General features: G+C 32.5%; 1 protein-coding gene across 2 annotated transcripts; it reads right to left on the reverse strand.

The window, feature by feature from the left end:
- Nucleotides 1-4,409: 4,409 nt before the first annotated feature.
- LOC111988884 (ankyrin repeat-containing protein P16F5.05c) lies at nt 4,410-10,847 on the reverse strand. 2 transcript variants are annotated; one of them, XM_065764090.1, is made up of 6 exons: nt 10,700-10,847; nt 10,476-10,563; nt 5,976-6,040; nt 5,004-5,072; nt 4,879-4,928; nt 4,410-4,780 (listed from the first exon to the last, which is right to left on the reverse strand). In XM_065764090.1, the coding sequence occupies exons 1-6, from the start codon at nt 10,757-10,759 to the stop codon at nt 4,669-4,671; spliced, it is 444 nt and encodes a 147-aa protein (XP_065620162.1). In that variant the 5' UTR covers nt 10,760-10,847; the 3' UTR covers nt 4,410-4,668. The 2 variants fall into 2 exon arrangements, with proteins under 2 accessions (XP_065620162.1, XP_023876460.1); XM_024020692.2 differs by having other exon boundaries at nt 10,682-10,845.
- Nucleotides 10,848-12,903: the final 2,056 nt, after the last annotated feature.

A 12,903-nucleotide genomic window follows, 5' to 3' on the forward strand; every position in this document is an offset into this window, starting at 1 on the left:
GTGTATAATCCATGCATATGTATGGTATAATTAAAAAAAATTGCAATTATACATGTATATGGATTCAAATTATTCTCTCTCTCTATTTTAATTTCTTTTGGATATATGCATGAGTTTCCTTTTTTTTTTTTCTTTTTTTTTTTGTTTATTTGGTTTTTGATGATTTATTTATATTAGACTCTTTGTTTTTTGCACCTCATTAACCCACCTAGAACAAACAAAAAAAATTTTTTTTTTCTTTTTTCTTTTTGTCACATGCATTCAATCAATTTATTCAATAGAAAGTAAACGAAGAGAGTTTACCTTGCATGTGGCTAAGTGTACAAGTTCTTAAAAAATTTCTTTTTAGAGTTATCCCATATTTCTACATTATATATATGATAGAAGTTATCCCTCAAAAAAAAAAAAGTTATCTCTCAATTTGGTTTTTCATTTTTCTTACCATCTTTTTCATTGCCCCTGTTGCCATAATGCATGGATATAATTTGCTCTCATCTGATTTATTACAATGATTCATAAACAAGCTCTCCAATAACACACCTACAATAATGATAAAGTTTTTAAACTAAGTCAATTATATGGTTTGCAAAATAATTATCCATGTGTACTACTCATACTTAATTATATGATCTATTGTTTCTCCAAAAAAAAAAATTATATAATTTATTAAATAAACCGTATGGTCACTTTATTGAAAACACAAAGAGTACAAGATAATCAGCAGGTTCACTTTAGTGCTATTGTTTTAAGCATGTTAGGAGGGACTGAGGGAGGGTAATAATATTGCCCATTCCTTTGCTAGAAGCGCTGCTCTAGTTACAAACTTTGATGTGTGGATAGAAGAACTTCCACCTGATTACTTTATAGATTGTATTCCAACACTTACCTAATAGATTATATAATACAACACTTACCTAATTTCTCTCTAAAAAAAAAATTATGTAACTATTAAATCTCTCATTTAAAAGAAAAACATACGAATGGTGAATGATCACGTGAATACACACATAATAGGTTGCAGGACATTACAAACAAGGAATGTACATATAATTCAAAAGTCATTCGAACTAAGTCAAGATCCACCAAATTGTTTAGGTAAACAATATTCAAAAGACTAAGACTCCAACTTTGATGGGTCCATGCACTTTCATTCAATTGAGATTTTTTTATAGAGAAAATCCTTTAGTGTGATAACTTTTCACATTTTTTCCAGTTTTTAATCAGGCACGTTTATTAATTTCAATATAATATTAACACCAATGAGAGGAAATCTCAATCATATTATTTTCATATTGACAATATATTATTAGGATTGGAAAAGGAATGTAATACAAGCCGTAAAAGATGGTGGCATGATTAACTGTACTTTTAGTTCTCATAATTCATGTGCACCGATCTTTGGAAGTGCTCAAAACATTACGATTAAACAATTTGGCCAAAAGTAACTGTAAAAGTTTCCTTTTGTAATGGTTTTGCAGAATATATAAAGCATTTTTAATGGTAGTTTATTTTATAACTTTGAATGCTCTTACAGGCACTACATATATAAAAGAATGTTTTACTTGAGTGCAGAATAGCATCCTATATGTTTCCATGTCCTATAATGGGCCAAAATCGTAAAGACCTAGCAACGGAAGTCAAATATTCTTGGTGGAATTAAAGAACAGTGGTAACTGATAGTCAAGAATCAAGATGCATATGCTGAAATTTCGATCTTTACGTAGTAATCTGAGTTTTGAAGCATGGATTGCTATCATATCAATTGCTTAGCCTGCTCTAGCTAGTTTATAACCAAAGCTCTTGTACGTAGTGGTACTACCATGCATGTTCTGGGTGAGAATTGATGAAAAACTCTAAGAAAGTTAATTTATTTATCCAAATGATCTACAATCAGGTTTAAATCAATTATAAATTGGTCAGTAAACTCAGTACCCAGAAGCAAGGGCTGAGGAAGGAGGGGTCTATGGATTAAAGACACCCCCTTTTACACCACTTGACCATTTAAAGATATTGCCCCCCTAAAAAAAATTGTCTCCCTTCATCTTTTGCAAAAGTCACGTATTTCAGTAGCATTACTTTAATATTACAAATAAGTTGATATATATTACAGTAGTGTTTCTTTTGAGGAAAAAAAAGAAAAAGAAAAAAAGAAAAAGAAAAGAAATCTATACATTGTAATACAATAGTCTTATCAATCTTTTGGTGTTTTGTTATTTATTATTTATGATTGTAATGGTGATTAATTTCTCCAGGCAAGTAAACATTCTTGAATATATGCAATGACTTATTATTTTCAATCATTTTATTTTATTGAATCACTTGTGTATGATTTATAAGTTTCTGAATTCTGTAACTTAGTATCATTTTATGACCATGGGCTAGGGATTTTTTTTTTTTTTTAATCCTTTACGTTCCATTTGTTTTCGAGAAAAATAATTTTGGCATTTTCTAGTATTTGATTGACAAACAACACAACGTTTGGCACCTCTATCACCGCCACACTTTTATGAAATAATACCAATGTTTTTTAAGGCGAGACAAATGACAAAAAAAGTTTTCAAAATTATTTTCAAAATTTATAAACAAACATAGAAAAACAATTCATTTCCTAATTAAAACGTTTTTCACTAAAAAAAATATATTGAAACGTTACTCTTTCTTTTGGTGGGGAATCAATTGGTAAAAATGAAACCAAACTTTCTTGGTGACCCTTCACAAGTCAAGACATGTACTGGTTGTCTTGTATATTAATTTTTAGAAAATTAATTCAACCAGATACATCTTTATTGGTAGAATTCTATGTTGAGGTAGGTTGGGTTGGGGATTATGCTTAGTGAATTTCATCCGTTCTTCTTCTTCATAAAAATAAATAAATAAAACTCTTTAGGTTGGTAAAGAAAAGATTTTTGCACTGACAGTCAGAACTTAACCTATCTTCATTTCCAAACAATTTATTCATCCCAAACCAAGGTTGGAGAGAGCAATACATTCAACAACTTTGTGTGACCTGTGACAACAAAATTTTAAATGGGCTCAACTTTCAGCTCAACAGTCATGAACTGAAGCCCAAGCAACTAAATAGACAACAGAGATAGCAGTTCAAGAAGGCTGGTCCAAAATCATGGTGGAAGGAAATTATATCCTAGTGGCGGATGCTTTCATGTATAGGGTGAGTTTAGTTCAACTTTTTGAAGAAGTAGTCTATTGTTATTGCTATCCACTAGGTTGCCAAAAAAAAAAAATCACATTGTTGGACCCGAAAAGCATGATTTGTAACTTTTTCCAGACACATTAGATCATGTTTTGAAACCGCAAACATGATTTTTTTTTACCAAAACATCTTAACCAAACAGACACTAAGAACACCTCAAAACAGAACATAACAGCAATAGTGGAAGATATAAGAAAACTTGTCAAGGATGTTCTCAAAGGCAATACATAAAAGACGTTACTCCTAATTATGATGGAATTTAGGTATTGAACAATCTTTCTATAGATTGTTATAGAAGATAATGTTGCCCATTTCACACTACTTTATGCACCAATGTTCATTTGTTCTCCATATAATACCACTTTACACTCGCTCCTTTTCCACTATTAAATCCCTAAATTTGCAGGTTATAGTTAGTTTAGTTCAACTAGTAAAATATTATCGCTGAATAAAAAATTGAGTTTGAACTCGACAAAAAGAAAAAAAAAAAAAAAAAAAAACAACAAACAAACAAAAACAAAAACGATTGATGTCACAAATGTTTTAATCATTTTCCCTGGTTTAGAATTAAAGATTAAATGCAGAAGCAAACAGCAGAAAACAACTGCAGTCTGCAGGGCCGAAAAAAAAAAAAAAAAAAATAAAAAATAAACCCTGTTCTGTTTATGGTAAAAATAAACAAGAATATCAAACTAAAAAAAAGGGAATATTTTCAAATACAAGACAGTGAGGAATATACTCCTAGATTTGAGCCCGTTTGGTAAAGGAGTTTGAGTATTGTTGTTTGGGTGTTTTTGATATACGTGTGAGTAAAAAAATGTGTAGAAATGCGTGTAATATTGTTTAAAATGTGAAAATTTGTGTTAGAACTAAGCTACCAAACAGGGCAGTATCTCCAGCTCTTGAGAAAGGCTTTCAGGTAGGGCTTTGCTTCCCAACCCCGATGCCCCCGTCTTTGTTTCTCCTTATGCTTAGAAACAAAGGAAAGGAACCGTTCCATTAAAACCCCCCTAGTTTGTCCACACAAATGAGACGCTTTTCTTTTGTAAAGAATAGAAGTTCAACAAGTGTACAAAGAGCTCTAGACACACAAGTTAGCAAAGATGAAGAAGAAGAAAGAAGTTCAACACCCTTAAATCTTTTAGTGAAAAAAGAAGTTTCCTCTACCTTTTTTTTTCAGCAGTTCTGACATGATAAGTAAAGAAAAAGAAATAGATTTTCTCCTTCCTTGGCATGAAAGCACATACAGCGAGTTTGATTAACACTTGTTGGAAAGACTACTAAAAAAATGCAGCAACACAGTATTGCAAAGGGTCAGGTGAGATTCAGTAACTATCAACAAAATTTTAACATTGTAAGCTTGTTATTTATAAGAGAAAGACATTAATAAATCTATTAAACAAAAAAATACTAGTAAAAACTGTCAGAACTTGGACTTCAATTAGGAAAATCCCACATTAGGAAACGCTGATGCCAGTGAGTTCCAGTTGTGCAACTGCTGCATTAATTGCATCAATGACGTCCATCTTACCTCCACTCACTGCTTCATCCATTGGAGTTCTCTCATAGCTGAACATAACCCAGAACCACAATGGATCATGAATAAAAGGAACACATGTTCTTATTAAAAAACTGTGACTCTAAGAAAGAGGTTAGAAACAACACACCTGTTCAATTCGGTCACATTTGCCCCTGCCAAGATCAGTTTCTTAACCACCTGAAAAGGCAAACATTTGTCAATAAACCTCAAAATTGCATATTATTTTCTTTGCATTGGGACGGTGATGATTACCTCAATATGACCATTGAGGCAAGCCCAATGAAGAGGTGTATTCTTCTCCTCATTAATAGCATTAAGATCCTGCTCATACAAAAGTACCAAAAACTCACAAAACTTTTCCTTAAGTAATTTAACAATCATAACCTACAATAAGGGCAGCATTGATAAGTAATCAGCCCTGTGTAGCTCTTACGATATACCTGAATAAAAAAATCGTAGGGAATTACCAAAGCCATGCTAGTCGAGGCAGGAATGAAGTTGTAAAGCTTGATTAATTAACACAAAAGAAACCATATGTACATATGATTTGGTTGCCAAAAGTCATAAAAAGAAAGAAATATAGAATTGTACATTTGAGTAGCTCTTGTATAAATCCTTAAAAGCAAAGATGTAAATTCATCAATAGAGGGAAATCAATCAGATGATAAGTGGAAGACAGCATGACAGAGTCCAAGGAAATAAATTAAATCGTGCTTTCAGCTAAAATTCAGAATCTAGGACTGTTTAAACAAACTCATATTTTGAAAGTAAAAAATGAATGTCATAGATCCACTAAGTTCAAATGGAAGAGATCTTGTCACATTAATTTGTACATAACTAGCCAACCAAGCACAAAGTGTTTTTATTTTCTATGTTTTAGGTTAAGGCTTCAACTTGGGAACCAAATTGGGGGACATAGGCTAATATATGCATAGTAATTTCTGCAAATCAATTGTATGTTACAAAAGTGTCCAGAAAAAAGAAATAGTTAAAGAACTTTCTTTAAGAGCTAGTAAATTATAAAAATGGCATTTTACAATATGTCAGTCAATGATTAGCTTGATGATAGAATATTGAACCAAAAGCATTGCCACCAGGTTTAACAAAATGAATAAATCAAAAGAAAACTTGTACGTTACTATCAAATATCAGTCTAGTGAGGATTTTAGACTCAGAAAACGAAAAAAAAAAAAAAAAGGAAGGTTTTTCAGATGGCTTACTCACCACTCCTCTGTTAACAAGATATTCTACAACGTCAAGATGTCCATTTGCTGCAGCCATATGAAGTGCTGCAATCGAATAGCAGCAGGACTTGTCAAACACAGATTGAAACAGGATGTGCAGAATAAACAGATCCAGCATAAATAAAGCATTAAATACTAATATCATGGAAAACAAAGTTTTGGAATCCAACTTAGCAAAAAAAGGGCAATTTTCCAAGTTTTGGAATTCAACTTGCCAAGTTGCCAAGTCTTGAATTAAGGAGTTTTTCAGGCTCAAGGGTGATAACAAGTCCAGTGATTATCACCATATCACTCATGAGAGCAACCGGTGATAACGCCAGGGAGGGAGTCAAATAATATCTTGCTTGAAAAGGTAATTCATAATGTAAGCACTAACATGCCAATGTTAAGGCAGCTTATTTGGAATAACACAATCATGCCAATGCAAACATGAAATTTACACATAATTAAAATACATTTTTTTTACTCATATAAACTACAATTCATTTATTATTATAATCAAATGACTATTTAGCACAACTGCATAAGTATTATAGAATCAACATACGTTTTGTAATGGCTATCATAACTAAATAATTTGTGCCTTTTTGTGTGCTTTTAATTTAAAGCTGAGATAGAAACATTAAGAGACACTCTAGAATCGAGACATTCTTATATACCCAAGACTAAGGAATCTGATTTTGGTTACATCACAAATAGAAAGAAGGAAATAGGCAAGGTTAGTGTTAAAACGATAGTAAAGATTAACCATTATCAGACTTAAGGAAGCAAAAATTGAAGAAAAGACATTGCTCATAGAATTAAAGGTGGATAGATGAAGTGGAGGACTGCTCATTGAATACTTATAATTAATCACAAGGCTAGAAGCACTTCAAGGTATTAAAATTCAAATCTAATATCCCACACTCAAATTGAACACTGCATAGAAGGATGTTGGGAAAATGAGTGAAACAGATAAAGATACAGACTTGAAAATAATACAAAGTTGGTTTAAATGGTTTGCCACATACGGTGAATATGTACAATGTTTAAAAGTATGCTCCTAAAATGAAAATAGAAGGTAGAGGAGGAGGAAATTGTGTATATTAGACAAATAGATCACAATTCAACAGAAAACATAACCCAAACTCAATAAAATTGCAGCCAATGGCCTTTGGTGTAAATGGCACCTCCATTCCCATAAGTATGGGTTGGAGGGTAAAAATGGGGTTTGAATCCCCTCAGGTGCGTTAAGTATATCACCTAGAAACAAATCTTCAATCAAATTGCCAAGAGATAATTATCTGTTCCCAACACCAAATAGTAGTAATAAGGCTTTCCAAAAATGATATGGAAATTCTAGACATCTAGAAAAGGGCTACAGGGGAAATTCAGAAATTTAAAAAACAAAATTCATTTGAGAACATCAATATTCCAAATTTTACCTAGAAGTTCAGGGCCAACTAATGCCTAACAGATTAAAGTTTCACCAATGTTATTGTGTATTTTATTTTTCTCAATTGGACATATGAGGGTCCAAACAACCTTCCAATATGTTAAAAAAAAAAAAATTGTGCCAGACACCAGATACAATATCATAGAACACAATAAAGAATACTACCACATGTTACACAAATGAAATACAAGGCTATCACAACTCAAAATTTGCAATATATTTTACCTAAGAAAATCAAATTTAATGTGCAAATACTATTTAGCCTCCATGACTAGGAGCGCCAAAATTATTTCAGATTTTATTTTTGAATTTGGAACTAGTTTTCTTTTTGAATTTGGTTGTTAAATTTTTGAGGATTTTATGGGATTTAATTGTAACATAACTAGAACTTTCCATTTTATTTTATGATTAGAGAATGATTTCTCTTGTTGTTCGGTGGTGATGCCAAATAACATTAGGTGGTGAAGCTTAGGATTTGTCATGTTTTTATCTACTTTTTCCTTTATCTCAGTTTTCCCACCACTGTCCTGCATCACTCCACTTACTTTTTGCCTTAAACAACTACATTAGCTCACCCAAAACCAGAAAATTTTCCTGCTAATTGCCATAGTAGCTCACAGTTGTACTTCACCTACGATTTTCATGCTCTGCAATTTCCAGATCTCCTACAAAGATCACAAAAATAGTCTCCAAAACTCTAAACATTCTCAACACCTCTTAGCAAATAAAGGAAACTATCCTCTTTCTTATGAACCCATAGCAACAGGATCCCAATGATTTCAATCATTCTAGTTCCCCAGTACTACAGTTGCGCTAGTGTCCTAGTGTGCCTCCAGAGCCAACTGCTGATAACTTGAAAGGGTGATGGCAATACCACTGTGGAGGAAACCTTACAGTGCTAGAGGATATCTTTAGTGGCATAGATAGAATTCTTCATACTCAAGCTTGCCCTCTCAGATCTTATCATGTTTTCTATACCAAATTTCCACCCCAAAAGGTGTTATGAAAGAATCTCTTGGAGTTCCAACTTCCAAGATCAGTGATGTGATGTCAATGACTCAATCAAAGTAAACATTGCATGAACCAATTCATTAGATTTCTTTATACTACTATTTTGGCCATTATAAAGACTTAGTTCTGGACCCTACTGATGTATAAAGACTTAACACCTTGTACATATGTCTCAAAAGATCTAAGAAACTCAAGAGTCAAAACAACCTTTCAAATATCACTCGTATGATCTACTGTATAGACTAAATCAGATGAAATGCAATCACTGGAAATCTATCAAAGATAACAACCAATATTCCAAATTAAAAATCAGCATTGATCCCTCTTCAAAATTCTGCAAATCATGCACGTATTAACTGCCAAAGTTTGCAACCAATCACCTGTAAACAAGAACTAGCACCTGGATGGAGCAGAAAACCTATCAAAATAAAACAGATTTTTAGCTTCATCAAAAGGGCCACTGGCACCACACACTTAGCCTAATTGACAAACTACAAAATGATAGACCCAAATACACTTTCTGCAAAGCATTTTGTCATCATTTTCATGAGCTTTAACTAGAAAATATATAGACGAAGAAAAATTAGTATTCTCTTAAATTCGCTTAAATTTGACTCCTTTTTTCTCAAACAACAAGGCAGCTGATTTTTTTTTTTTTTCCCCTTTTTTCCTTTCTTTTTATGATAATGTAGCTGACATATGTAATTCTTCAAGTTCGCTCTAAATATGTTTTCTACATGTCTTGCATATGATAACCAAAATCATGAAATGTTGAATTTATGCTCTAAAACACAGATCTTGTTTTATGAGAGTATGTATCAACTCAAACTAAGCAGTCTCAACTTTTTTTTGAGAAAAATTCGTAACATGGGAAAATAAGGGACTCAAGCTCAAATCAAAACCTTTTAAGTTATTAGCAGCCCCTGTACCACTATATCATGTTAAGTTTCAAACTTTATACTACAATTAATTGCTGTTAATTTATTGCAAAGCATATCATCCAATTGAATTTGCCAGTCTCACAACTCCATTCTTGTTAGAAGCTGTAGTCACTTGAATTCTGCAATAAAAAGCTTCAACCCCTTGCTCTTCAGAAATCCACAAGGTTGACCCATCTTATAGGGGAGAACTGTGCAAATTCTATCAACTTCAAACATATAGCCAATCCTCTCATTCATGTGAATTTCTAGGTTATGGGTTCACCTTCATTTAGAAGGAGCATACGTGTTCAACGTCAAATAATTCACCCTCATCAATATAGTCATCTTTATTTTCATAAATATCAATAAAAGAACTCTAAGGCACTCAGATAGTTACTTAACTTCTTGATTCAAACTTGAATAATAAACCTAAAATCAAATAACTGGAACACACTTTAGGGTAATTTTAGAGGTTGTAGCCAAACGCTCAATAAGGAGTCATTAGTCTCATAGCTAGAAAGCGAGACCCTCATGGCTGATATTTTCAACCTGCTTCAAGCCAAGTTCGATCCTACTGTACTGATTAGTTAGTTACAATCTTGGGCTATATGGTCTATTATTCTTCTTCTTCTTCTTACGTTTACTTACATTCAACAAAGGTTGAATCTTTATCTAAAGGAACTCCATTTCCAACAATTCGGAACCTCGCCAACACAAAAATTAGCTTACTGAAGTACTAAAACGAGTCTTCTAAACCTCAATGGAAGACAATAGATTTTACAGTTAAACTCCAAATCAATCCAGCAATGAAACCTTTTGTCGACGTAACTAAAAAGATCATCATATTCTTTCTCACAAAAACTCTATTCCTATACACACAGAAAAATTCACTCAACAATCAATTAAAGAAAAAAGAAAAAAAAAAAAATTAACAACCACAATGATAAATGAGTATTCAATTTGATTATATAGAAGAGGAATTTTCAAGATTGGGAACTCAATTTTTAAAAAGAAAAAAAAAAAAGAAAAAAAAAAGAGAGAGTAAAGCAGGTATTAAGACATGTTCATAGTATAAATAATGAGAGAATTAAAATTAAGGTTAAAAAGGGTGAACCTGTACGGCCAAGGGAGTCCTTGGAATCGAGAGAAACGCCGGAGGATGCTAAGCTTACGACGTCGTCAAGATCATCGTATCTAGCGGCCTATAAGAAAGTGAAAGTTCTTTTTTGTTTTGTTTGTTTGTGTTTTTGAAATGAATAAAATATTGAAAGAAAGATGAAAGTATAATAATGAAGTGTGTGTGTGTGTGTGTGTGAGTACCTCAAGCAAAGCCTCGACCTGGTCCGACGTCGTTTCGGATGATGGTTGCTCTAATACTGGATTTGCCGCCGTCCCCATCTTCTTCTGCAAATCTCGCGCGCGTTCGCTAAGACTATCACGATTCACACTACAGTCTACACACACCAAAAACAGTAAAGCAGAGTTACAGAGGGAACAAATAACGGATCGGTTTGGGCTGGATCAGGTTTACCCGATTCTGAAAGGAAAAACCCAGCCCATGGTCAAGGTCCACTATGTCTTTAGTGGGCTGGACTACTAGGCTGCTTATAGCCTCATAGGTTTTTTTTTTTTTTTAACAACCTTTGATGGACTCATAACTTGTATTTATTGAAATAAGGAATAAATAGACCTGGTCCGACGTCGTTTCGGATGATGGTTGCTCTAATACTGGATTTGCCGCCGTCCCCATCTTCTTCTGCAAATCTCGCGCGCGTTCGCTAAGACTATCACGATTCACACTACAGTCTACACACACCAAAAACAGTAAAGCAGAGTTACAGAGGGAACAAATAACGGATCGGTTTGGGCTGGATCAGGTTTACCCGATTCTGAAAGGAAAAACCCAGCCCATGGTCAAGGTCCACTATGTCTTTAGTGGGCTGGACTACTAGGCTGCTTATAGCCTCATAGGTTTTTTTTTTTTTTTACAACCTTTGATGGACTCATAACTTGTATTTATTGAAATAAGGAATAAATATATTTTGGAGATTTATTTTTATTTTTATTTTTTAATAATTTGATAGTTACAATAAGGAGGAGAGATTCGAATCTTGAATATCTTGGAGATATTAAGAGGTGTTAATCAATTAAGCTATAAAGTGATTTAGTACACTTATATATGTAATTATAATGATATCATAAAAAAATTTCAAGTTGTTATGAGAAATTAATAGTAAATGATGATTTGGTACCCTCATATCATTTTTTTTTTCTTTTAAACAACTGTCTTATTATTAGAGCTATTTCAAGATTTTTTTTTTGAGTAAAGGAGAGAGCGCACAATCCACTTTTTAATATAGTAAAACTTGCACATGGTTTAGAAAGCTTAATACAATAAATTTGTTATTTATGATTACAATTCAACCAAAATATACTTGATCTTCACTCTAGCCCTCTTTATGACAAACTTGCTCTTATCTATAAGGGAGTATTGGCTTCTTTCCCTTATGAATTTGGGAGTGGGATGATGATACATTTCCCATTCCCCCATTGTCGCCGTCTAGAGTAAAAGGATGACCTTAGGCTTGCTGCGTCTTGCCCTTACTGTTCAATGAGTCAATTTTAGCGTTTAATACTTTAATGTTGCTAGTTTGTCAGCTGGTTGAAGCAATAATTCGAAAATGACAAGAAGCTTGGAAGTAAACGCTTCTCTAGGATCAATCTGGGGTTGCAATTAGTGCGTGATTAGATTTTGATTATAGGCTAGTTTATTATTTATTTTCCCTATTATAAATGGGTTTCACACGAATTATTTATTTATTTTATTTAACTTTTACATTTTAACTACATTATTTTCAACAAAAAAGCTAAATAAACTATTTTTAAATTGACACTATTATCTATTTGGGAATACTTATTTAGTTTTTTGTTAAAAATACGTTAACGTATACTTGTTCTTTGAAAAAAGTGAGAAAAAATGAGTTTTTTATTTTTTATTTTTTATTTTTTTAAGAAAAGAAAAAAAATAAGAATTTAAAAAGCTGTGTAATGTATATAATCACCTCAGCCTAGAATTGTCCCTAAAATTACATGCAACCAATATCGCATAATAGCTAAAGATCACTTGTACGTATTGGTCTATAATAAATCCCAAATGTTAATGAGATATATTATATACAAAGGGTTTACATTATAGTTTATACAATATATATACTTCTTTGTGTTGAAGAGTGAAGACCCCTTTCCTCTCTTTTTCCAAGTATGTTTATATGAAATCTAGATTTTTCTTTTGGCTTTCCTTAATAAATCTTGTAAAAGATAACTTTCTAAATAGAAATGAGAGGATTTTATTGAATAGAATGGAAAAATCTGGAAAGCTTAGATTAACTACACTAAGGCTTTGCTATATATATACATGAAGCCAGAGCACTGAAAGAAGAAAGAAGATCCTAACCAACTAACAGTCACAGACTAGGGGTTGTTTGGATTTGTGGGTTTTCATCACTTATTACCTTATTTCCATCACTCATCACTCAAAATAA

The sequence above is a fragment of the Quercus suber genome, unplaced genomic scaffold, assembly GCF_002906115.3.
Source record: "Quercus suber isolate HL8 unplaced genomic scaffold, Cork oak 2.0 scaffold_540, whole genome shotgun sequence".
Lineage (NCBI taxonomy): Eukaryota > Viridiplantae > Streptophyta > Magnoliopsida > Fagales > Fagaceae > Quercus > Quercus suber.